The sequence below is a fragment of the Elephas maximus genome, chromosome 3 (genome assembly GCF_024166365.1).
Source record: "Elephas maximus indicus isolate mEleMax1 chromosome 3, mEleMax1 primary haplotype, whole genome shotgun sequence".
Taxonomy (NCBI): Eukaryota; Metazoa; Chordata; class Mammalia; order Proboscidea; family Elephantidae; genus Elephas; species Elephas maximus.
The window spans coordinates 27,875,210-27,898,903 of NC_064821.1; the positions used below are offsets into that span (position 1 = coordinate 27,875,210).

A 23,694-nucleotide genomic window follows, 5' to 3' on the forward strand; every position below is an offset into this window, starting at 1 on the left:
GTTGAATATACCATGCACTGCTAAAAGAACGAACAAATGTCTTGGAAGAAGTACAGCCAGAATGCTCCCTGGAAGTGAGGATGGTGACAGTTCGTTTCACGTACTTTGGACATAATACCAGGAGGGGTCAGTCCCTGGAGAAGGACATCATGCTTGGTAGAGGGTCAGAGAAAAAGGGGAAAACCCTTGTCAAGATGGACTGACACAGTGGCTACAACAATGGGCTCAGGCATAACTATTGTGAGGATGTCAGAGGACCAGGCAGTGTTTCATTCCATTGTACACAGGGTCACTATGAGTCAGAACCAACTTGATGGCACTTAACAAGACTAGGACTCCAAGCAGCAAAATGAGACCAACCTGTAGTGTTGACCTCAACCATCCCCCTTCAAATGTGAGTAAGTCCTAGCAGGGTCTAGTAGGTCTTATTTCATACAGTCAGGATATAATCTAAGGCCAATCTGTTATCTGTGGCAATCCATATAAGGGAGTGAAACTAATCTGCTGATCTTTGGTGTCATTACCAATAACTAAAGGGTGCAACCGAAACCAAAAGAAACCAAACCCACTGCCATCGAGTCAATTCCAACTCCTAGTGACCCAATAGGACAGAGTAGAACTGCCCATAGAGTTTCCAAGGAGCGCCTGGTGGATTCGAACTGCCTACCTTTTGGTTAGCAGCCATAGCACTTAACCACTATGCCACCAGGGTTCCCAAGAGTGCAACAGATAGGCTATATAATAACTCTCATCCCCAAGAGAGAGCCATTCTATGATCTGCTGTCCTCATGCATACAAACATGTAAGACAAAAGGGCACAGGTCACTCTCGTTCAGAAGTTGGTGTTAAACTTGATTTGGCTCACCATTACACTGGTTTGATTAGGTCCCAAAGACAGTGTCACCAAGCAGTTGCAGCCTTTATCACCATACATAACTCAAGCCTGCTTAGGCATCAGAAGTTATGAATTTGCATCATTCAGACTGAAACAAGGTTGTGCTGGTCAGCATGTCAGTACCCAGGGGCCAGTGATAGCATCAGGAGCTGTCAGTGATGGCATCAATCACAACTGAGTATCAGAAGCAATCGTGTCCATGAATTTTTGTTTTCATAGCACATAGACAGGAATGACAAATCCAATAGAGGATCAGATTGCCAGACACAACTGTTGCTTGACTTAGCAGAAAAATGATTGCTTTTCCAGGCTATGGAGCTGGACGTAGTGGTCAAAGGCAGCATTCATTGTAACCACCCCTCCCTGTACTTTCCAACGGTCAAAGGTGTTGCCTCCTTAGGTGCTGGGGTTGTTGCTATCCCTCCATGGCCACAAAAATCAGTCTCACATTAGTAGCTATAACCTCAACTTTTCTCCACTCATTCCCTGCTCACATTCGGACCTTTCATTCAAAAGGATCAGGTGCAAGAGGGAGACAGAGGTGTATTTACAGAGATATACTATATTCCACACTTTATCCAGTGAGAGCCACTGCAGATAAGACTTGGAGAGAAGTGTACTCAATCAAGTGATCATTGTGTTCACTATATATCACCACTGGTTCCTGCTGAATTCACCCTCATGGCAACCCCATTTGTGTCAGAGGAAAACTGTGCTCCACAGGGTTTTCTATGGCTGAATTTTTGGAAGTAGATTACCAGGCCTTTCTTCTGAGGTGCCTTTGGATGGACTCTAATCTCCAACCTTTTGGTTAACAGCTAAGCATATTAACTGTTTGCACAACTCATCCCTCCCTCCCCTAAGACCATGTGAATCCAACAAGCGAATCCAGGTGGCTGAAACAGGATTAAGTGTGACTCTCACAGGCCCCTTTTTGGCCAGGCTGCCACTTGATGATGCTGTCAGGAGCCTGCCGTGGAGTTAGGTCAGTTAGGAGACTAGCCTAGTGTTGCACTTAGGAGAAAAAAAGACACATTGTGCACAAGAATGATCAGGAAGAATTGAGAATGTTCAAAATAGATCTGCGTAACCACCTAGAAAGAAAGTCATGTCTTTGTCAGCAGACCATAAGATTTCAGGACTCAGGGAAGCATTCCTACATTCCCTATATTCACAGTTTCTATTGAGTGCGAGTTTCTCCATGTTTACGAAAGGATGATGGACAATCCAATGAAAAAATGATGATTTTCCTAAATTTCTTACAATCAAAGTTTTTCTTCACTATTACAGGAGATCACAGTTGAATATTAAAGCAGTTGGCAGAACTACTATTTTCCCACATATCTTACATTCACAGGGTTTCTCTCCACTGCAAGATCTTATTAATTCAGTAAGACCTGAGGAATCAGTGAAGGGTTTTCCACATTTCTTACACTTGTACAGCTTCAGTGTGAATTCTTACATACTAGGTTGTGAGGAGATTCCAAAGGCTTTTTCATATTCCTTAAATTCACAGGATATTTCTCAACTGAGTTCTTAAATGGTAAGATATAAGGAACAAGTGAAGGTCTTCCTGTAACCTGTACATTCACAGAGTTTTAATCCAGTGTGAATTCTCATATGGCTATTAAGGCTTTAGCACATGAGTTCCATACATAGAGTCTTTCATCAATATGAGATCCTATGTGAGTATTATGGTATGTGAAATAGTTTAAGGTTGTGCCACTTTCCTTACTTTCATAGGGGTTTTGCCATAATTCTAGATGTGTAAAATAAGCATTGTGGAATGAGTAAATGCTTTCCTTCATGCCTTACAAGCCAAAGGCTTCTCTCCAATGACAGCTCTTAATTGTTCTCTAAGATATGAAAAATTAATAAAGGTTCTTCCACATTCCTTATATTAATGGGGTTTTTGTCCACTCTAAGTTTTTCCAAGTTATAGACGGCACTGGTCTTTCACCAGATGAGTTTGGATATGACTATTAAAGTCTGACTTACATTTAAAGGCTTTTTCACATACTTTACATTTATAGAGCTTCTCTCGTGTGATTTCTTACATGTTTTAAAAGTGCTGAAGACTGAATGAAGGCTTTTCCACATTCCTTACATTTGTAGGGTTTCTCTCCAGTGTGGGTTCGCATGTGAATATTAAGGCATGTGGAATATGTAAAGGCTTTCCCACATTCCTTACATTCATAGGGTTTTTCTCCAGTGTGAGTACGCATGTGCATATTAAGGCTTGTGGAACGAGTAAAAGCTTTCCCACATTCCTTACATTCATAGGCCTTCTCTCCAGTGTGAGTTCTTAAATGTACAGTAAGGCCCGAGGATTGGGTAAAGGCTTTCCCACATTCCTTACATTGATATGGCTTCTCTCCACTGTGAATTCTTACATGCTGATTAAGACTTGAGGAATCAGTGAAAGCTTTCCCACATTCCTTACATTCATATGGTTTTTCTCCAGTATGAGTTCTGATGTGTAACATAAGTCCTGAGGATTGAGTGAAGGCTTTCCCACATTCCTTACACACATAAGGCTTTTCTCCACTGTGAATTCTTACATGTTCTGTAAGGTGTGATGAATTAGTGAAGGCTTTCCCACATTCCTTACATATATAGGGTTTTTCTCCAATGTGAGATCTCACATGTACCTTAAGGTATGACTGATTAGCAAAGGCTCTCCCACAGTCTTTGCACTTATATAATTTTTCTCGTGGTTGAGTTTTTTTGTGCACAATATTTGGAGGTTGACTGAAAGCTTTTTCATGTTGATAATCCTCAGAAGGTTTCTGCCCAGCGTGGGTTCTTTTGATCACAGTACGGCTAGAGTTCTTACTGAAGGCTTTTCCATGTCGATTACCCTTATGTGCTTTCTCTCTAATATGAGTTCTCATGTGAGTCTCAAGGCATGAATGTTCACTGAAGGCTTTTTGACACTGTTTACAGTCATAATGTTCCACCCCAGTGTGGATTCTTTCCTGTTAATGAAGAGACAAATGATGACTAAAAGCTTTTTCATATGCATTACAGTTACATTCTCATCACGATTCTCGTTATGTATAGGAAATACTACTATGAATGAAGATTTTACTGTTTTCCCTTCATATATATAGTTGGAAACGCTGGTGGCATAGTGGTTAAGTGCTACAGCTGCTAACCAAAAGGTCAGCAGTTCAAATCTACCAGGCGCTCCTTGGAAACTCTATGGGGCAGTTCTACTCTGACCTATAGGGTCACTATGAGTCAAAATCGACTCTATGGCAACGGGCTTGGGCTTCGATCCTGTTTTTAGTTATTTCAAGTTGAATTATGTGATTGTACAGCCAAGAGACTGTATTATAGTCTCTACTGCCACAGGGCTTCTTAGAGAGAGTTTCTCTAATAATTGTTTAGACTAATTTATATATCAAATACGTTAAATATATGAGGATGCTTACTTGTGGTAACTGTGAAGAAACAGGTTTTGAGCTAAGTGTAGTGTGTTCTCCAAATTCATAATATTCAAAGAATCTCTTTAAAGATTCTCTTTTCTCTTGGGCAAATGCCATTTGCTTCATATGTTTTTCATTATTTTGGGGCTGCTGTTCTAGGGTTACTGTTCTATCTTAGGGACCCCTGGTGGTGCAGTGGTTAAAAGCTTCGTTGCTAACCAAAAGGTCGGCAGTTCAAATCCACCAGCCACTCCTTGGAAAGCCTATGGGGCAGTTCTACTCTGTACTGTAGGGTCGCTATGAGTTGGAATTGACTCAACAGCAATGAGTTGTTTTTTGGGTTCTATCTTATGGAGTCCTGCTGGCACAGTGGTTAAGAGCTATGACGTGCTACAGCTGCTAACCAAAAGGGTTGACAGTTCGAATTCACCAGCCACTCCTTTGAAACCCTAGGGAACAGTTCTATTCTGTCCCACAGGGTTGCTATGAGTCAGAATTGACTCGATGGCAATGGGTTTGGTTTTGTTTTGGTTCTATCGTAATGGCATTCCATCTATTACTAATGTGAGGGAAAAAAATAACAACTTGAAAATCTTACCAGCTGTATTCCACTGGAAACTTTTTTCCCAGAAATATCTTGCTGAGGTGCTGACACTATGGCTTTAAGTTGCAAGTCCAATTCTGAAATAAAATGGAAAAAAAAAAAGTTTTGAAGAAATAAATTGTGGAGGATAAAGGTGTTAAGAGATCATGTATTTAAAATATATTTAAAGTACTAATCTGAAACATAGTTTAAATTGTTAAAAAGTAAAAATAGACTTTGAAGTGTTTGGCTATGTCAAAAGTTTCGCAGTGATAAGGACAAGGTGTCAAAAAACAGAGGTAATTATTTACATGGTTTCAAGATCATTTACTAAGTAATAACACTGACAATAATCATAGTGGGAAAAAATTGGACAAGCACATGCATAAAAAAAATTAAGAAAAAATGCAACAGATTTTTCTGTGAGACCAAGAAAATGTTTAAGATGGATGGTGTTAGTTGCTGACAAGTTGGCTCTGACTCATGGCAACCCCATGTACAACAGAATGAAACATTGCCCAGTCCTGCACCAACTTCACGATTGTTGATATGCTCAAGTCCATTGTTGCAGCCACTGTATTTTGAGTTCCTTTCAACTTAGTGGGGTCATCTTGCCAGCATTATATTGGGCAATATTCTGTTGTGATTCATAGGGTATTCACGGGCTAATTTTTGGAAATAAAACACCATGCCTTTCTTCCTACTTTGTCTTAATTTGGAAGTTCTGCCGAAGCCTGATCACCACAGGTGACCCTGCTGGTATTTGGAATACCAATGGCATGCTTCCAGCATCTTACCAACATGTAAGTCACCACAGTCTGACAAAATGACAGGAAGTTGAATCTACATAAGGAATCTCGGAAACAAAATGGACTCAACATTCTAGAAAAGAGTACACCTTAAAATGTTTCCCAATGGACATTTCCACATGTACTGCCCTCTTCCAGACTAGGATTGCTCTTCATAATAACTTATATCTGTCTGTTTACTTACTCTGGATAACTCCTTTCTCCACTGTTCTCAGCTCTTCGTCTTCTAGTTGAGAGATCAGACCAGGTTTGCGTAAGTGGTACCTTGCTAAAGGGGAAAGATACATGAAAAAAAAAAAAGCTGTTCAATAAATAACAAAACTTTCCATAAATCAGGAACCAAAACTTTAGTCTTCGGGGATTCTGAAGATGGTAAAGTCTAACTTCAGAAACAGCAAAATAACAACACCAAATTTTTAATAAGTTCTTTTGAAAGGATCAAAAATGCAAACATACTTTCTCTCTGTGCCTTAAAAGGATTAGGGATCAAAGAATTGAAAGCAGGAGTGCAAACAGATACTTGTACACCAACATTCATTGTGGCATTATTCACAATAGCCAAAAGGTGGAAACAACCTAAATGTCAACCAGCAGATGAATGAATGAACAAAAAGTGGTATATACATGGAATGGAATATTACTCAGCCTTAAAGAAAAATGAAGTCCTGGTACATGCTAAAAGATGGATAAATCCTGAAAATATTATGCTGAGTGAAATAACTCAGCCACAAATGGACAAATATTGGATGATTCCACTTATATGAAATGTCTAGGATTATGGAGAACAAAATTTATTAGTGGTTAACCAGGGGCTAGTGGGAGGGAGGGGAAAAGGAGAACTCACTACTAAGGGGATACTGAGCTTCTGTTAAAGGTGATGGGAAAATTTGGAAATGAATAATGGTAATGGTTCAACAACATGATAAACACAACTAATGTCACTAAATTGTACACATGAAGAATGTGGAAATGGCAAACAATTTGTTACATATGTGTTTACCACAATTAAAAAAAAATTGAAACACATACTTGAAATTTTATACATCTAGGAAGCCCAAAGATTTGCAATCCATTGGGGAAATAAAGTCATTTATTTAGAGAGATCTTCATTTTCACAGGGAAGCCACGAGATGGAAATGCCTGTTTAGGACAGGAACCACTTCTGTCTCATTCACCATTATATTCCCATCTGCTCACACAGGTTTTTAAAAATATCCATTCTATAATAGGTTAAATGTATTAATGATGCCAGCCTTACCTAGTGTGACCAGGTTCCTGTAGTTCTCCAGCATCACATCTCTGTAGAGATTTCTCTGAGTTTGATCCAGCAAAGTCCACTCCTCCTGTGTAAAGTCCACAGCCACATCCTCAAAGGTCACCAAGCCCTAAACCATCACACACATGCAGACTTCAGCCAAGTACCATCTCCTTTAGTGTCCACAGGAAGATGGATGAGGGATTGAGGAAGGGAGATATGACGCCTAGATGGGGTTCTATTGTCTCCCGTTATCTACTCCAGGAATGAGTACTCAGACCTCTTCTATGTATAGACACTGCCTGGTAATCTCATGCAGTCATTTGTTTTTACAGCACCACTAGCACATAACTGAACTTATCTCCACAACTAGACTGTTCCCTCTTTCCATAAGTTGCAGCCAGTCCTGAGCACATTGCGCACTCTATAAAATCTGCAAAATGGATGAATTCTTTCCATATTGGCAGAACAAATTCCTTGAGATGAGACACTTCATCTTCTTCCTTAATGTCTGACAGAGCAATCAGCAAAACAAAATGCACGCCAGTATGACTGAGGGTCAGAAAGAATTAGTAAATACAGAGGAAACAGGATCATTTCCAGTGTAATCCCTGTGAAACTATGAGATGCCCTTGGTCTTGGGGAAATGCATCTTGAGACTCAGTCCCTGAGCAGGGTCATATTTCCTTAAGAAGCTTGGGGTCATTACGAGGGGACATGGCTAGCTTCCGGAAACAAAGTCAACTTCTCACTTGCCTGAGAAAAATCTGACAGCAACCCAGCCACCATCCTTGCCTCCTCTGATTTCCCCTCATGAAGACAGAAAGAGTCCTGAGATAGATGACCTCAGGGAGAAGAAAGATAATATGAGATTCTATGCTGGTCCACAATACTGACATTCGCTTGTCTAGAAGCTGTTCCATGCCATGCATATAACATATCACAAACACACCACTTCTTAAAATGCCAAAGCAGCCTGGTTTACCCAGAGCCAGAAAAGGGGACTCTGGGTCTTGTGACCCATGAAGGGGTTAATAATTCCATTTTATAGGTACAGAATTTGAAATCCAAAGAGAGATAACTGTTAATTCAACCAAGATGATAAAACTCATGAATGTGAATATACACCATTTCCTCCCAAAGCATACACAACCACTCCTTCCATCTCAAATAGCAGGAACCTGATGTATTCACCTTGTGGCCCACTTTAGCACCTCTCAGGTGGCCCACAGCATGACTGAGCAATGAACCTACTGTGTTGTGTGGGAGTAACCTAAAGTAGAATACCTGAAAAGAAGCATCAACAAGGACTTACCACATGCAGGTGACATATCTATGGCTGCCATCCTGGGAGGCTGATAGTGAAATTTGCCTAAACACACCTTCTCTTGCTTCCAAGGTTCTTTCTCAGCAGCTCATGAATTTAAATGGATAAACTGGTCTTAATTCCTCTTGTTACAGTTGTGTCTGGAGTCCTGTCTCAAAACATCAATCAGTAAGCAACAGGCAAACATAATTCTTTGGCCGTCTCACTGCGGAAGATAGTTACATATGTAAAGGTCATTTAAAAATGTAGAATACTATATACAATATGAATATTGAAAGTAAAAATTAGCATTCGTATGTGCCAGAGATTCTGTTAGAAGTTTTACATATATAATCTCTTTCAATTATCTTAATCCTCCGACTTGGATATGATTCTATCCATCACTTAATAGCCAAGGAAACCCAGGTTCAAAGAGCTAAAAACTGGCAAAATGTCACCCAGTTATGAAGTGCTGACTCAGACTTGAATGTTAGTTAGCTTGTCTCATAAGTCTAAACTTTTATTGGGCGTTATAGAGATGAGAAAAATATTCAATTAAGACATTCCTGATGTCCTTTGTTGGAACTTGGAGGGATCTGGCACACTGGCCTCTCTACGTTCTTACCTTTAGCTATTCCTTCAGAAAATATTTCCACCCAAAAACAGGACACTGACTACCTCTGTACACCTACCTACCAGCCACAACTTGCCTGGACCCTAGGGACTTATTTCCCATGGCCTCTTGATGTGGACACCTAATGCTCTAGGTCTTGTACCTTAGTGGCATCCTGATTCCCTCTGCACATCTGCCCACCAGCCGTGGCTTGTCTGCATCCCAGAGGATTGCTTCCTGCTTGCCCAGCAAATGTGGGCTAACTCTGGACCAGACAACCCACTGAGCTTCTTCACCACCCAGTAGACTGTAATGACATCTTTTCTGACAAAGCCTAAATCACAATTTGTGAAGGAAACCCCCTCCAAATTTGACCTTCCTTGGGTACTCTCCATCAATCCGAAGGTATCCTTTAGAGGTCTCCTTACATCCTCATATTACATTTCTCCTGTCTAAATCAAGGTGTGGCTTCTGTCTCCTGACTGGGCCCAGTCTTAGGTAGAATTGGAACAGAGTGATTCCAGGAGATAGATCTGTAAAAATGAGATTTTAGGATTGGATGGTCACACCTCTAGGCTTGAGCAAAATGTTGAGCTCCTTGCCAATGGGAAAGGTATTCAGCAGCATCACATTAATCAAGTTATCACCTATGGTTGACTGTGATGAAGTGCTAACTAAAGCACTTCCTTTGGGAGTCCAAGTGGCTACTGCACTTGACCATTATAGCAGTAATAATGACTATAACGTTTGTGGTGAGGGATGGATTCTTTTGAGTGCACTTGCACAGAAAATTACAAGCTCAGATCTGCTAACTTGCAGCTCAAGTCAAGGCCTGAGAACCAAAGAGCTTCCATGACAACCCTTAAGAAACTATTTCTTGTAGCTGCAAGCTGATACTGCTGAAAATCAAATGCAAATTTTAATTGTACATGTTGAGTTACAACCAGTTAAATTCAATCTCATCAAGTTTTTCACGTGAAAGAACGAGAGCCTGAAACTTGGGATGGGGATATCTAGTTGAACCCAGATGAAACTCACAATCTTGAACTTCCAAGTCACTCTGAGCCTCCCTTACCAGCGGAAGTACCTTTCCCTTTAGTTCCTGAGGAGACTAGCCTTTCTGTACTTGACAACTATGTGATAATCTCACTTGGGGCAGATGCCCTCAAAGGGAATGCTCTTTCTCCTCAAGACCCATCACAACCACCCCATTACCACTAGTGTAAAATATCAGCATGCTCCGTGGAGGGGAAGGGGGACAGGTATACAATATAATGCAGGAGGAAATAGTTTACACACCAAAATAATTCTAAGACTTTGCTAGTGATAAAATCTGGCTAATAACCTGGGGAACATGTATGGGAGTGGGCTGTAAGGGTGTTAGGTCAAGAAGGGTGGAATAACAGTAGATTGAACCAAATTCATTGACATAGGAACACTTACTAGACGTTTTAGATTTAATATATTATCTCATACAGCTGGGGCTGGATCTAACCATTTGCTTGGTTGGATGACTGAAACTGAGACTCAACGGTGGCCTACAGTTAAGTATGCTTCCCTGACATAATGTGGAGGAGAGAATCCAAAGGCTTAGAGAGGAGTGTTGCACTAGATTTAGCATGTGTGATCTGCACGTATATTCCAAGAGAGGACCCAGAAGACACTCTTCATGAATTTCATGAGGGGAGTAGCTGCATCCTTGAAGAGCTCTGTGGTTACTCTCCTTTACAGGTCAGGTATGACTGTGGGGGATACTACCATTGAGATGAGTTCCCTGATTTTAGCGGGGATGATGGGAGCCCAGAGTAGCAAAGACCAAGTGGTGATATTTAACCACCGACAACAATACTGAGAATGTGCCAGTAATCTGAATTCCTTGCCTGCGGCAGATCTTTAGTGATGGCCATCTGATCATGGTGTCTCTAGAGATGAAATACTTGGGCAGCTTACTATAGCAAGGATCAGCAAACTTTTTCTGTAAAGGGTCACACAGAAAATATGTTAGGCATTGTGAATCATATAGTCTCTGTTGCAACTTCTGCCACTGCAGTATGAAAGAAGCCATAGACAGTACGTAAACAAATGAGTGTATTCCAAAAAAACTTTATTTAAAAAAGAAAAAAAAGAGGGCCAGATTTGGCCCATGGGCCATAGTTTACCAATCTCGGCGCTTTAATACTGTTTGATCTGTATAACAAGAAAGGCTAAAGTCTGGTAGCCAAACACCTGACTTGAGTCACCACGGTGCAGAATCACAGCTTCTTACCCGATTTTCAAACCTAATTCACAGATCCAGATCACCTTCATTGAAGTAAGGACACTGTACCATTACCACAAGTCCACCCTATAAATATTTCTCCAAGCCTTCCCCTAAAGGAACCTGTAATCCTTTATTAGAGTAACTATACACTGGGTACACTAATTCCTGGAAACTTAAAATACAACTGTGGCCCACAGTGAAAGTGGAGTCTTAAAGTGATCAGGTGAGAGAGTCTTAACTTTAATTACAATTTCATGGTGAGTCCAGTCGGACCATGTACCCACCCTGAGGTAATTTTTCCACTCCTAAATATATAATTGAGGTGTTGGTGTTTCAGTGGTAGAATTCTCACCTTCTATGCGGGAGACCTAGGTTCAGTTACCAGCCAGTGAACCTCATGCATGGCCACCACCTGTCAGTGAGGCTTGTGTGTTGCTGTGCTGCTGAACAGGTTTCAGCAGAGCTTTCAGACAAAGATGGACTAGGAGGAAATGCTACTTATGAAAATGAGCCTATGAAAATCCTATGGGTCACAATGGTGTGATCTGCAACCAATCATGGGGATGGCGCAGGACTAGGCAGCTCTTTGTTCCGTTGTGCACGGGTTGCCATAAGTTAGGGGCGAAGTCAACAGGAGCTAACAACAAAAACAATAGATATTCTTGGCAATTGGCAGGATTCCAAAAATGGCTCTCTGATCCATAGGAAGAGCTAAATGGAAGTTCCTGGAACTCCTTACCCATCAAGATAAAAAGGGGTAATAAACTGAAGTAATAACGTATTCCTGAGGAAACTGCAGAAATTAATGCCACCATCAAAGACTTGAAAAAAGCAGGGGTCATGATACTTATCACATCTCCATTTAACTCACCACTTTTGCCTAAGAGAAGTCACATGAATCTCAGACTATGAACTATCATAAACTTTGTGACGGTTAAGATTGTGTGTCATTGGCTGGGCCATGATTCTCAGTGTTCTGGCAGTCATATAATGTTGTGATGACTTCCCTGTTGAGATGTGATATGTGATCATCCCCGTGATGGGATCTTCTGTAAGCAGCCAATCAGTTGAAAGGGAGTTTCCTTAGGCATGTCACCTGTATCTGAATATAAGCGAACATTCTGACTTTTGCCTGCGCTGGATCCTGCAGCTGGCTCCTGTTCATCTGACCTCCAGTTCTTGGGACTTGAGCTAGCAGCTTACCTGCTGATCTTGGGCTCACCAGCCCCTGTGGCTATGTGAATCAGGAGAAGCCTTGCGGTCTTGCCTGATGATCTTGGGATTCATCGGTCTTTACAGCCTGTGAGCAAGAGCCCTGCTCTCTGACCTGCCAGTCTTGGGTTGTCAGTCCCTGCGTCTACATGAATCAGGAGAACCCTCTACCCTGATCCATGGACTTGGGACGTTCCAGCCTCTACAACCACATAAGCCATTTCCTTAATATAAATCTCTCTCTCTCTGTGTAATATATATATATATATGCTTTACTGGTTTTGCTTCTCTAGAGAATCCAGCCTAAGACAAATTTAATCACATGGTCACTCCAATTGTAGTTGTTGTCCAAGGCCTAGTATTTTTACTAGAGCAAATCAACACAGTTCCTGGCACTTGGTGTGCTGCTACTGACCTAGCTAATGCCTTTTTCTCCATACTAATTTGAAGGCACAACCAGAAACAGTTTGCTTTAACCTGGCAGAACCAACGGCGTACCTTCACAGCATTGCCTCAGGGTTATATCAATAATCCTGCTCTCTGCCATAATTTCTCTACAGAGGTCTTGACATTCTACAAAACATCACATGTTCCACTGTGTTGACATTATGCCAGTGGGATCTGATGAGCAGTGTTATGGATTTAACTGTGTCCCCAAAAAAGATCTGTCAACTTGGCTAGATCATGATTCTCAGTATTGTATGATTGTCTACCATTGTATCACCTGATGTGATTTCCCTATGTGTTGTAAATCCTATCACTATGATGTAATAAGATGGATTGGCGGCAGTTATATTGATGAGATCTACAAGATTAGATAATGTCTTAGGCCAATCTCTTTTGATATATAAAAGAGAGAAGCAGAGAGACAGGGGGACCTCATGCTGCCAAGAAAGCAGTGCCGGAAGCAGATGTGTCCTTTGGACCTGAGGTTCCTGCACTGAGATACTCCCAGGCAAAGGGAAGATTGATGACAAGGACTTTCCTCCAGAGCTGACAGAACGAAAGCCTTCCCCTGGAGCTGACACCCTGAATTTGGACTTGTAGCCTACTAGACAGTGAGAGAATAAATTTCTCTTTGTTAAAGCTATCCACTCATGGTATTTCTGTTATAGCAGCACTAGATGACTAGACAAGCAGGAAGTAGCAAATATTTTAGATACTTTTATAAGACATGCAAAATTGCAGGCAGGAGATTCAGAGGCCAGCCAACTCAAAGAAGTCTATGGGGGTTCAGTGGCCTGGATCATGTCAAGATATTCCCTCCAAGATGGAAGAGAAGTTACTAAACCTCACACACCTGCTTCCAAAAAAAAAAAAAAAAAAAAAAAGCACACTTGGTAGGCCTTTTGGATTTTTGAAGGCAAAATATACCACGTTTGAGTGTGCTTTAACCTATCTAGTCACCTGAAAGTCTTCCAGTCTCAAGTGGGTACCAGAGAAAGAAAGGGCTCTGCAGTAAGTTCAGGTTTCAGTACAAGCTGCTCGAGCATTTGGTCCATATGATCCAGCAAACTCAATGATACCTGAAGTATCCAATCCTAGCAACTTTAAGCTCTGCAGGTTTGGAGCTGTTAGTCCCTGCTGGAAGCCTCTGGCAAGCACCAATTGGATAATAATAGCACAGACGTCTAGTAGTTTGGAGCAAACCTATGCCCTCTTTTAAGAAACAGCTTCTGGTTTGTGCTGAGCCTTGGCAGACTAACCATGGAGGATCAGGTGACCATGTGCCCTGAGTTTCCAATAATGAACTGGGTTTTATCTGATCCACGCAGCCATAAGTTTGGCATACGGCAGCAATCTATCATCAAATGGAAATGGTATACGGTATAAGAGATCAAACTCAGGAAGTTCCAGTAAGTGCAAGTTGTATGAACAGGTGGCAAAGTCTCAACATCAATTCTGGTTGCACTGCCTCCTCTCCCTCAATTTCATGCCTATAGTTTCCTGGGGTATTTCTTATGTCCAGCTGACTGAGACCAAGCCTGGTTTAGAGATGACTCTGCACAACATGCCAGTATCATCGGAAAGTGGGAAGCTACAACACTATAACCCCATTGAGGAGTAACCCTGAAGAACACTGGCAAAGGAAAACCATCAGTAGCAGAAGTTCAAAAGGTATATTTGGCTGTCCAATGGGTCTGGAGTGAGAGATGGCCAGAAGTATGGATCCACATTCACTTATGGGCAGTTGCCAATGGTTTGGCTGGATGGGCAAAGATGTGAAAGGAACAGAATGAAAGATTTGTGACAAGGAAGTCTGTGAATGAACCTCTCTGAAAAGGCATAGACGATGAAGATATTTGTGTCCCATGTGAATGCCCACCAAAGGTGACCCACTGGACAGGAGACTGTTAATAATCAGGTGGACGAAATGATGCACTCTTTAGATGTCAGTTATTTTTCCTAGCCACTGCAGGGTTTGCTCAATGGGCCATGAATAAAATGGCCATGGTGACAAGCAAAAAGGCTATGCATAGGCTCAACAGTATGGGTTTCCCCTTACCAAGTCTGACCCAGCTGGTTCTACTATTGTGTGCCTAATCTGTTAAAAGCTAAACCCAACACTGAGTTCCCAATATGGCACCATTTCCCGGAGGGGATCAGCCAGCCACCTGGTGTCAAGCTGATTACATGGGGCCCCTTCTATCATGGAGGTAGCAAAGATTCATCCTGACTAGAATAGACACACCTGCAGGATATGGATTTGCCTATCCTACTTGTAATGCTTCTGCTGGTACCACCATCCATGAACTCACAAAATCATTTATCTGAAGTCATGGCATTCTGCACAGAATTATTTCTGATCAAGAAACACATTTCATTTCAAAGGCGTGCAACAATGGGAAAATGCCCATGGAATCAACTGATCTTATCATATACTCAAAACCCAGAAGTAGATGGCCTAACTGAGAAGTGGAATGGCTTACTGCAAATTCAGTTACAGTGCAAATTGGGAGACAACCCTATGAAGAGATGGGGTTCCATCTTATAAGACACAGTATGTGATTTGAATCAAAGACCCTTATCTGGTGTTGTCTCCTAATAGAATACATGGGTCCAGGAATCAGTGAGTAAGCATGGGAATAGCCTGACTGACCAAAATTTTTGCTTCCAATTCCACCAACTTTGAGTTCTGCAGGTTTGGAGTTGTTTGTCCCTAATGATGGTGTTTCCCCCAAGAGGCACAATTATAGTTCCAATAAATTGGACGACGAGATTGCCACCTGGCTATTCTGGGCTTCTTATGCCATTCAACCAAGAAGCAAAGAAAAAAAGGAGGGGGGGAGGTGAGAGTTCTTAATCTACTGGTGGTGTGAGTGATCCTAATCACCAAAGGGAAACTGGGTTGCTGCACAAATGAAGAAAGAGTAACTTTAGAATCTCCGAGTACTCTGACAATACCTAAAAGGCAGGACAATGGAGGACTTTGACCCTTTGGAGATGAACGATTAGGTCACTCCATCAGGTGCAGAACCCAGGCTAAAGGCAAAGGAAATATGGAATTGGTCACTGAAGACGGAAGCCAACTACAAGCTTGCAACCAATTACAGAAGCAAAAACTGTAACAGTTTTACGTTTTCTCTTTGCTCATTATATGCATGTATTTCTTTATATGTTTATTCATAGAAACTAACCATTCATTTCTTCCATCTCCTACTTCCAATTGTTTTATATATGTTATTAGAACTTCATGATGTAGTCTTTAGGTAACAGACTATTTAGTGAGACTGTGACTAAGTTTGAGGAGTAATTAATATAGCCTGTGATGGGAACACAATGACTATTGCGACTGTGAATCTTCTCATTTTGGGAAAGGCTAGAATTTTACTTTTACCCTTTTAGGTGGAAATATAACTGTTTCATTACGGTAAGGGTATTCAGATTTGTGTGTAGAGTGCATATATGGAAGCTGAGTAGACAGTGGACTGTGCCAGTTATCAATTTATTCATCTGAGCTAAAAATTCATTTTCAATACCTTCCATGTGATAAAGGACTGGATTCTTCAAGTATTTCTCTTTTACACGGAGCATGGTGTTAAGCTTCATCAGCAGAGGGCACTGGAGGGACACTGCAGAAGGAAGGGGACTTCTATTTCTGGATCCCTCTGCTCCCTGGGGGGGACAGCACTGTGGGAGTGAGGACATTTGGTGGTGGTCCACCCCAGTCACGTGCCCAGAACACACAGTCCTGTGATGATCTTGAAGCCTCAGCCCAGCTACCACCTTCCCATGGCCCTCCCAACATGGACACTGTACACTCAGAAGACTCCCACCTGCAGAGGGAGTCCCTCTGTATACCCGCTGACCAGCTGCACTTGCATCTCACAGGCTTGTTTCCCATGGCCCTTAGGACACAGACACTGCACATTCCAGGCTACATGGTGCAGGGCCACCCCAAATTCTTCTGTGTACCACCCACAATTAACCTATACCCCCAGCGGCTTGTTTCCCACAGCCCTTCAGATAAGGACACTGAGAGTCCCAGGCCTTGTGCCTGGAGTGGCACCCAAATTCCTCTGCACACCTGCCCACCAACATCAGTTGACATGCTCGCCAGAGGTAACAGCTCTCCTGATGCAGACTCCATGCATCCCAGACCTCGTGCCCAGTGGTGCCCCAACTCCCTCTTCACATTGGCCTACCAACTACAGCTCAGCAGTACCTTGGAGGATTGCTTTCTGCTTGTCTGGTGGAGCAGCTCTGGCCGAGGTCACCCAGCTTCTCTGCCATCCAGTAGGCTGAAACCACACTGTGCAGAGAGACCTGCATAGTTTCTGTGGGTCAGGAGTCCAAACATGGCTTAGTGTCTCACCAGGCTGCAACAACTAATCCCAGCCTGCTTGGCATGAGGGCTAATAGGTGACGTCAGCCAGGGTTCTTCCAGAAAGGTACCTGAAGGTAAGTACCCACCACCTGCCTGGGGGTCTGTGTATTTGATGGTCGGTTCACTTTTTCTCCTACTATCTGGGGAGACTAAATAGCTGGATGACAAAGCTGTGACAGAAGAATGCAGAATGCCTCGTGGTCTCTGACAGCATAGTTCTTGCTGCCCTCAGCTTACCCCTCACAGTGGCTATCCAGTGACTGCAGCCTGCTGAGACACCGAGCAGAGGACCCAGTTAAGCCATGTCTGGACTCCTGACCTCCAGAAACTATGAGACAATCAATGTGTGTTCTTTGTGGTAATTTGTGAGTCAATAATAGATACCTAATACACACACCTTCTCTAATGAGACCTGACCCAGCCTTGGGGAGGGATGTGCAATCTTTTGTGTCTGGATTCTTTCACTCAACATTGTATTTCTGAAGTTCATCCATACTGTTGCATCTACCCTTGATTTATTCTTCCTTTTTGCTGCAATAGTATAAATAGAATAAATATACCACAACATATCCATTCTTCTGTTGATTCACATTTGGGTTGTTTCCAATTTAGAGCTATTTAAATAATAATGGCATGAATACTAAAGACTATCTTAATTATATTATTATTTATCTTAACATACATGTGATGCATTACTGTTATGTTACAGCACATGTACAAATTTATGTAATTTTTAAAATTGTTTTTCCAGTGAACCCCCAACCACCAGTATATGCACATTCTTGACAACTCTACTTTCAGAACCCTCGTCAATTGTTTCGCTATGTCCAGCCAGCTCACTGGAACTCTAAGCAGCAAATAGAGAGGGAAGCATGGACATTTTCAGGCTTCATGGCCCCTTCAGAGCTATCTGGCAGCCTACATTCAGAGGGGTGTCCCCTGGTCATTTACCTATGGAGTGATCCCACCCCTAGACGTACCAGTGTTTGTAGGGAGTCACAAAGAACTTGTCACTCTGGACATTTCTTCAGGAAACTGGAGGCCCAGTTTGGGTACTAAGGAGGAACACTGAGGTGGAGTGTGGAACCACTCAAAGAAGTTTTGACCCTCTGTTTATGAACACAAACATTTGCTAAGATTGATATTAATACAAGGAAATTTTCATGAATAATTTATGTTTCAAAGCTCAGCCACTGGCTTTGGTTAAATTCTTTAAACTGATTTCAAACTAATAAAATTCAAACATTATATTCATACTTTCTCCTAATCTCTTTTGATTTACATCCTCTCATACAGATATCACTTATTTTTTTCCCATCAGTTTGACAATGAAGATTAGATTCCTCCCTCAGCTTTTTCCCCAATCATGAAAAATGACTCCAGTGTCATATCTGGGAGGAACTCTAGATTAACTCCCCTCTCTCACCACAGAAATGCAATCAACCAATTCGTAGAACACTTTGCCACCTCCTACTCCCTCATTTTCCAACATGACTAACTCCTACACCTCGTCTTTCTGATTTCAGCTTAAATGTCACTCTGTTAGAAAGCCCTTTTCTCAGCTTCACCTACTTCCATATCGAGAAAATAACTGTGAAACACTAACACTGTCCTCTACCTTCAAAACCCCCATCAATTTGTAATAATACATTTATTTATTTGGTTACATGTTTGCCTCTTCTGCTAGTTTACAAATTCCATAAGGACAGCCCCGGGTTGCATTTTCACTGGGCCCTAATCAACCATTCAAGCACTAATTAAGTGCTATATATCCTCTAGTAATGGAGTCCCTGGGTTAATGGTTAACATGCTCAGCTGCTAACTGAAGTTAGAGGTTCAAGCCCACCCAGAGGCAGCTTGGAAGAAAGTCCAGGCGATCTACTTTCGAAAAATCAGCCGCTAAAAACCCTATGGAACACAATTCTACTCTGACATGCAGAGAGACAGCATGAGTCGGAACCGACTAGACAACAACTGGTTTTATCTTCTTGTCAAGGAGAAAACACCCTAGCCAGTTTACGGCAGCCCCAGGTGCTTCCACATATAACACTTACTTCACTAGTATTTCCCAAACCCACATTATCTTGAGACTTCATCATAGTAAAGCCAAGAACATTTGCACCTATTGCAAATGGAAGAAGGGACATGTGGCCCAATCACAATTTTGTCCCCACTTCCAAAGGGACCTACCTTTGCTTAAATGACAGCTTTCTAGAACCTATTCCTTTTTTTCCCAACTTCCTCAAAACTTCTTAAAGAAACTGCTATCTTTCTCAGATTGAAGTCTTTGATATTCCTCTTGAGTGCCAGGCTTCTTTGATGCAGCAATTAGGTACTCTCAAATAAAATCTTTGTTAACATTTTATAACTCAAGAATCTGTCATTTAACACTCTAGGAAATGAAAAGATGGAAACCCTGGCGGCACAGTGGTTAAGAGTTCAGCTGCTAACCAAAAGGTCAGCAGTTCGAATTGACCAGGCACCCCTTGGGGCAGTTCTACTCCATCCTATGGGATCGCTGTGAGTCGGAATTGACTCAACAGCAATGGGTTAGGTTTGGGTTTTAATGAAAAGATGAAAGAATGACTGAATTCTCTCAATTTTGCCTTCCACAAAACTCTCAAATCATTTCACTTATTTTATTTTCTGTAACAATTATCCCAGTGTAGGCTACCACCATCATGGTGGAAACTTACTTACTATAAACTTCGATCTTCACTTCATGCCTTCACTCTTCTTTCCTGAAGCCTATTCTCAAACTAGAAGTTAGTTAGTGGATTCTACTTAAGTTAGTCTACTCTGTCCTACAGGGTCACTATGAGCCAGAATCGACTCGACAGCAATGGTTTTTTTTTTAAGTTGTAAATAGATTAAGTCACTCTCCTGCTTAAAACATTTCAGAGGTTTCCCATGGCCTTAGAATATGGTCCAGAGTAAGTCGTTTCCCTGGTCCTGCCTTGTATTCCAGTCAACTCTCTCTTTATCTGCTCTGTTTCAGCCAACCCTGACTTTTCGCAGTTCAAGAATACATTAAGTTCTGAACTGCTCTGGTATTTTGCTCATGAAGTTTCCTTCACCTGAAATCGAATTGATTCCGACTCATAGTGACCCTATAGGGCAGAGCAGAAGTGCCCCATAGGGTTTCCAAGGCTGAAACCTTTACGGAAACAGGCTGTCACATCTTTCTCCCATGGAGCAGCTGGTAGGTTCAAACTACCAACCTTGCAGTTAGCAGCTGAGCACTTAGCCACTGCATCGGCAGGGCTCCTTTACACTCCTCACCCTGGCTCAATCCCGACTGGTTAAATCCTATTCATGCTTTCGTTGTCAACTTAAAATATCAACCCCTCTCAAGAGGTCTTCCCTGCCCCCTCATATTAAGCAATTCTTGTGTCCCCAAACTTTGCCATTATTCTTTTAAAACATATCTTCACAGATGAACTGTAAACTCCATGATGGAAATATTACATTTCTTTTGATGGCCATTGTTTCTCTGCGCCTGGCACGGAGCCTAGCTCATTGAAGGATTTTGATAATCATTTGTGGACTGTCAGACAATCACCATTCCTTGCAAAAATTTTACAGTATAGCTGCACACAAATAGAATTACAATATAAAAGTTAAATATAAAACTTGCATAAAATGTCTGCCCACTATACAATGAAAATCAAAACACTCTACTTCGGAAAATGTATTCAAATATTCTTACTCAGGATGAAAGTGAAGAAGATACTCTTTTTGAGCACAAGTGCCTTACAGTTAAAACTAAAATTTCTTCCTTATTTTTCTCCAGAATAATTTTTAAATATGCTTAGAAAAAGTAGAGTCAGAAAGTGATAACTGGTACAAGACCTATGAAAGGAGATGTATAGTATCCAGCAAAATTACATACACATTTGCCCTTTGAACTAGAAATTCCACATAAAATTTCCTCCACAAATGTGAAACATGTACAGTAGTGCCCCCTTACCCACAGGGGTTCCAGGACCCCCAGCAGATGCCTTGTAACCATGGATAGTACCAATAACTCACATCCTGGGAGGTATGGTGTGGGACAGCGGAAAATTTCATCATGCTACTTAGAACGGGGTACAAATTAAAATTTATGAATTGTTTATTTCTAAAATTTTCCATTTAATATTTGTGGACCATAAGTAACTGCTACTGCAGAAAGAGAAACCGTGGATAAGAGGGGACTACTGTACTAAGTTTATTCACTGCAGGCTACTCATGAATGTTAAAACCACTGGTAAAAAGATTGTTGGAAAACAAGATATTCTGAGTGTCAAAATATCATCCCACAAATTACTTTCCAACTCAAAAGGAATGGCCTATCTTTAAGAAAGAGTGTTCTGGTAACCACTATCTTTACCAAGTAATCAAACTTAGCGTGACCAATAGAGGGACAATATAATTTATGCCCCCCTGGTGGGACGCAATTTGAAGTACACAACATCACCTACAAAATATTCTGCAAAAGATCTTTTGAACTCTCTAAACGAGGAGTTGGCAAATTCTGGCTCCCGAACCTGTTTGTGTAAATAAAGTTTATTGGAACACATCCACGCCCATTTATTTACTTTTGTCTATGAATTTACTATCTGGCCCTTTTCAGAAAAAAAAAGTTTACTAACTCCCTCCTCGGGACCCAATTACCAGTGTACAGGAAACACAAGAAATGGAGAAACAACGTAAACACAAATGAGAATATGATCAGAAATACCAGATATGTAACCGAAAAGAATATGTGACTTTTCAGAAAGCCATTATAACTGACAGGAATAATATACATTGCTCTTGGTTAAAAGAGACTAAAAAACATAACCAATTGCAATATATGAACCTTGATTGGATCCTGGATCCAAAAACATTCAAAAGGCTTCTTTTGGGAGAATTTTAATTATTAGATGGACTAGGTATTAGATGGCATAACTGAATTATTTTTTATTTTCTTGGGTGAAATAATGGTATTTTGCTTTAATCGGTCAATGTCCTAATCCTTAGGAGGAACATTTAAAGGTCAAGTGTTACATCTGCAATTTATTTTCAACTTACTATGAAATTGTTCACCATAAAATGTATTTATATATCTGGGGAGAAAGAACAAAATGTGCAAAATGTTAACATTTGATGAATCTACTACAATGGGTGTTCTCCCTATGGATGTCAAATTTTCTTTGAGACAGAACTTTTCCAAAAGAAAAATGTGAGAGAAAATACACTTAGTCAAAATATCCTGTTTATGGTAAATTCAATTCTAATTTCTACTACTAGAATAATAAAGCCTCCATCCTTTCTTCTTGGAGGCCCCCGTTTTGAGGCTCTGTAGGGATGTACAGATCTAAGACGTTCAGATGAAGAGAAGAGCCGATGGCTTTCGTCCTTTAGTAGAAAGACTTGTGGTCTACCTATGTTTATACGCAAAAATATATACTCTCTAAACACGTTTTGAAAAATCTTTTCTACCTGAACGAATGATGATGCCCAAAGCCAAATTTTCAGATTCTTTCTGCATAAGAAATGAAAGAGGCCCCTTGAAACAATTTTCACCCAGTGCTCACCGGAACACGCCGGAATCGGTAGGTTCCTGGGGATAGGAGGACGCTGGGGCCGGAGTCACCGTGACTCAAACGGCGGAGCAGCTTTTCCTTTACAAGAAAGGCCACAAAAGTTGCCTTAGAGGCTTTTGAAGGGAGGACAATAAATGAAAAACCCTGACCAACGCGCCCTGCCTGCATTTCCCGAGCCACCTCCTCTCGGGGAGCTTGCGGTGACTGTAGGAACTGCAGACTGAGGCGGGACTCTCCAAGGAAACCCCCCGGCGGCCGAGGCCGGACCCGCCCTTCGTCACCGCCCCTTCCACATACTGGCCCTCCTCATCACGCGGACTTCTCCGGAGCCAGGCCTCGCTGGACGATGACGGAATAGCGACGGCGCTCATATCCGAAGAGGCTCTACCGGAAGACGGCTCCCAACCACCAACGCGCACTTCCGCCTCCAACTTCGGGCTGGGTTGGGCAGACCTGCGGGGCTCTGCCAGTGAGTCAGCGGCGTTAAACCGCCTCCGGCAGAGAAACTCTTCTACCCACGCGCAGGAGCGGAGGTGGGCCCTAGAGTCAGCTCAGCGCCAGAGCTGGTGGTAGAAAAAACCCGGACGTGGCTGAGAGCCGGCCTTGGCTGAGTAAGGCAAAGGTGCGACTATGGGCAGAACGGGATGAGCCTTGGGAGGTGATTAGAGGTGTGACGTGGTCCAGCGCATGCCATGGATGTGTTGTAGAGTAAAAATGTCACAAAGTTTAGTAAAGCAAAAATAAAGTTTTATTTGATATATATTCAAAGAGGCAAAAGTAGGAAGTGGACAAGCGTGCTGCCACAGCCATGTCTGCCACAGCAGAGGAAGGTTACAGAATCGTAAGTATATATCAACATTATAAAATGGGCAAAACCACTGAAAGCTTCACGTTTTCACAGATTGGCTAGAAACAGTGATCCTGCATTTTGA

The 23,694-nt window shown here is 41.8% G+C and overlaps 2 protein-coding genes across 2 annotated transcripts in view; one reads left to right on the forward strand and one right to left on the reverse strand.

The window, feature by feature from the left end:
* Nucleotides 1–18,392, forward strand: part of LOC126072111 (zinc finger protein 14-like) — an 87,381-nt gene extending 68,989 nt beyond the window's left edge. The window contains exon 7 of the mRNA XM_049876796.1: nucleotides 17,944–18,392. The gene's annotated coding sequence lies outside the window, so the exon portion shown is untranslated. The remainder of the gene's footprint in view (nucleotides 1–17,943) is intronic.
* On the reverse strand, nucleotides 822–23,161 carry LOC126072112 (zinc finger protein 846-like). Its single transcript, XM_049876798.1, is given in 7 exon segments — nucleotides 822–2,937; nucleotides 2,939–3,873; nucleotides 4,925–5,007; nucleotides 5,903–5,986; nucleotides 6,977–7,061; nucleotides 7,726–8,448; nucleotides 22,754–23,161. Coding segments are annotated over 6 exon segments (1,473 nt in total). The 5' UTR covers nucleotides 7,906–8,448; nucleotides 22,754–23,161; the 3' UTR covers nucleotides 822–2,831.
* Between the last annotated feature and the right edge of the window lie 533 nt (nucleotides 23,162–23,694).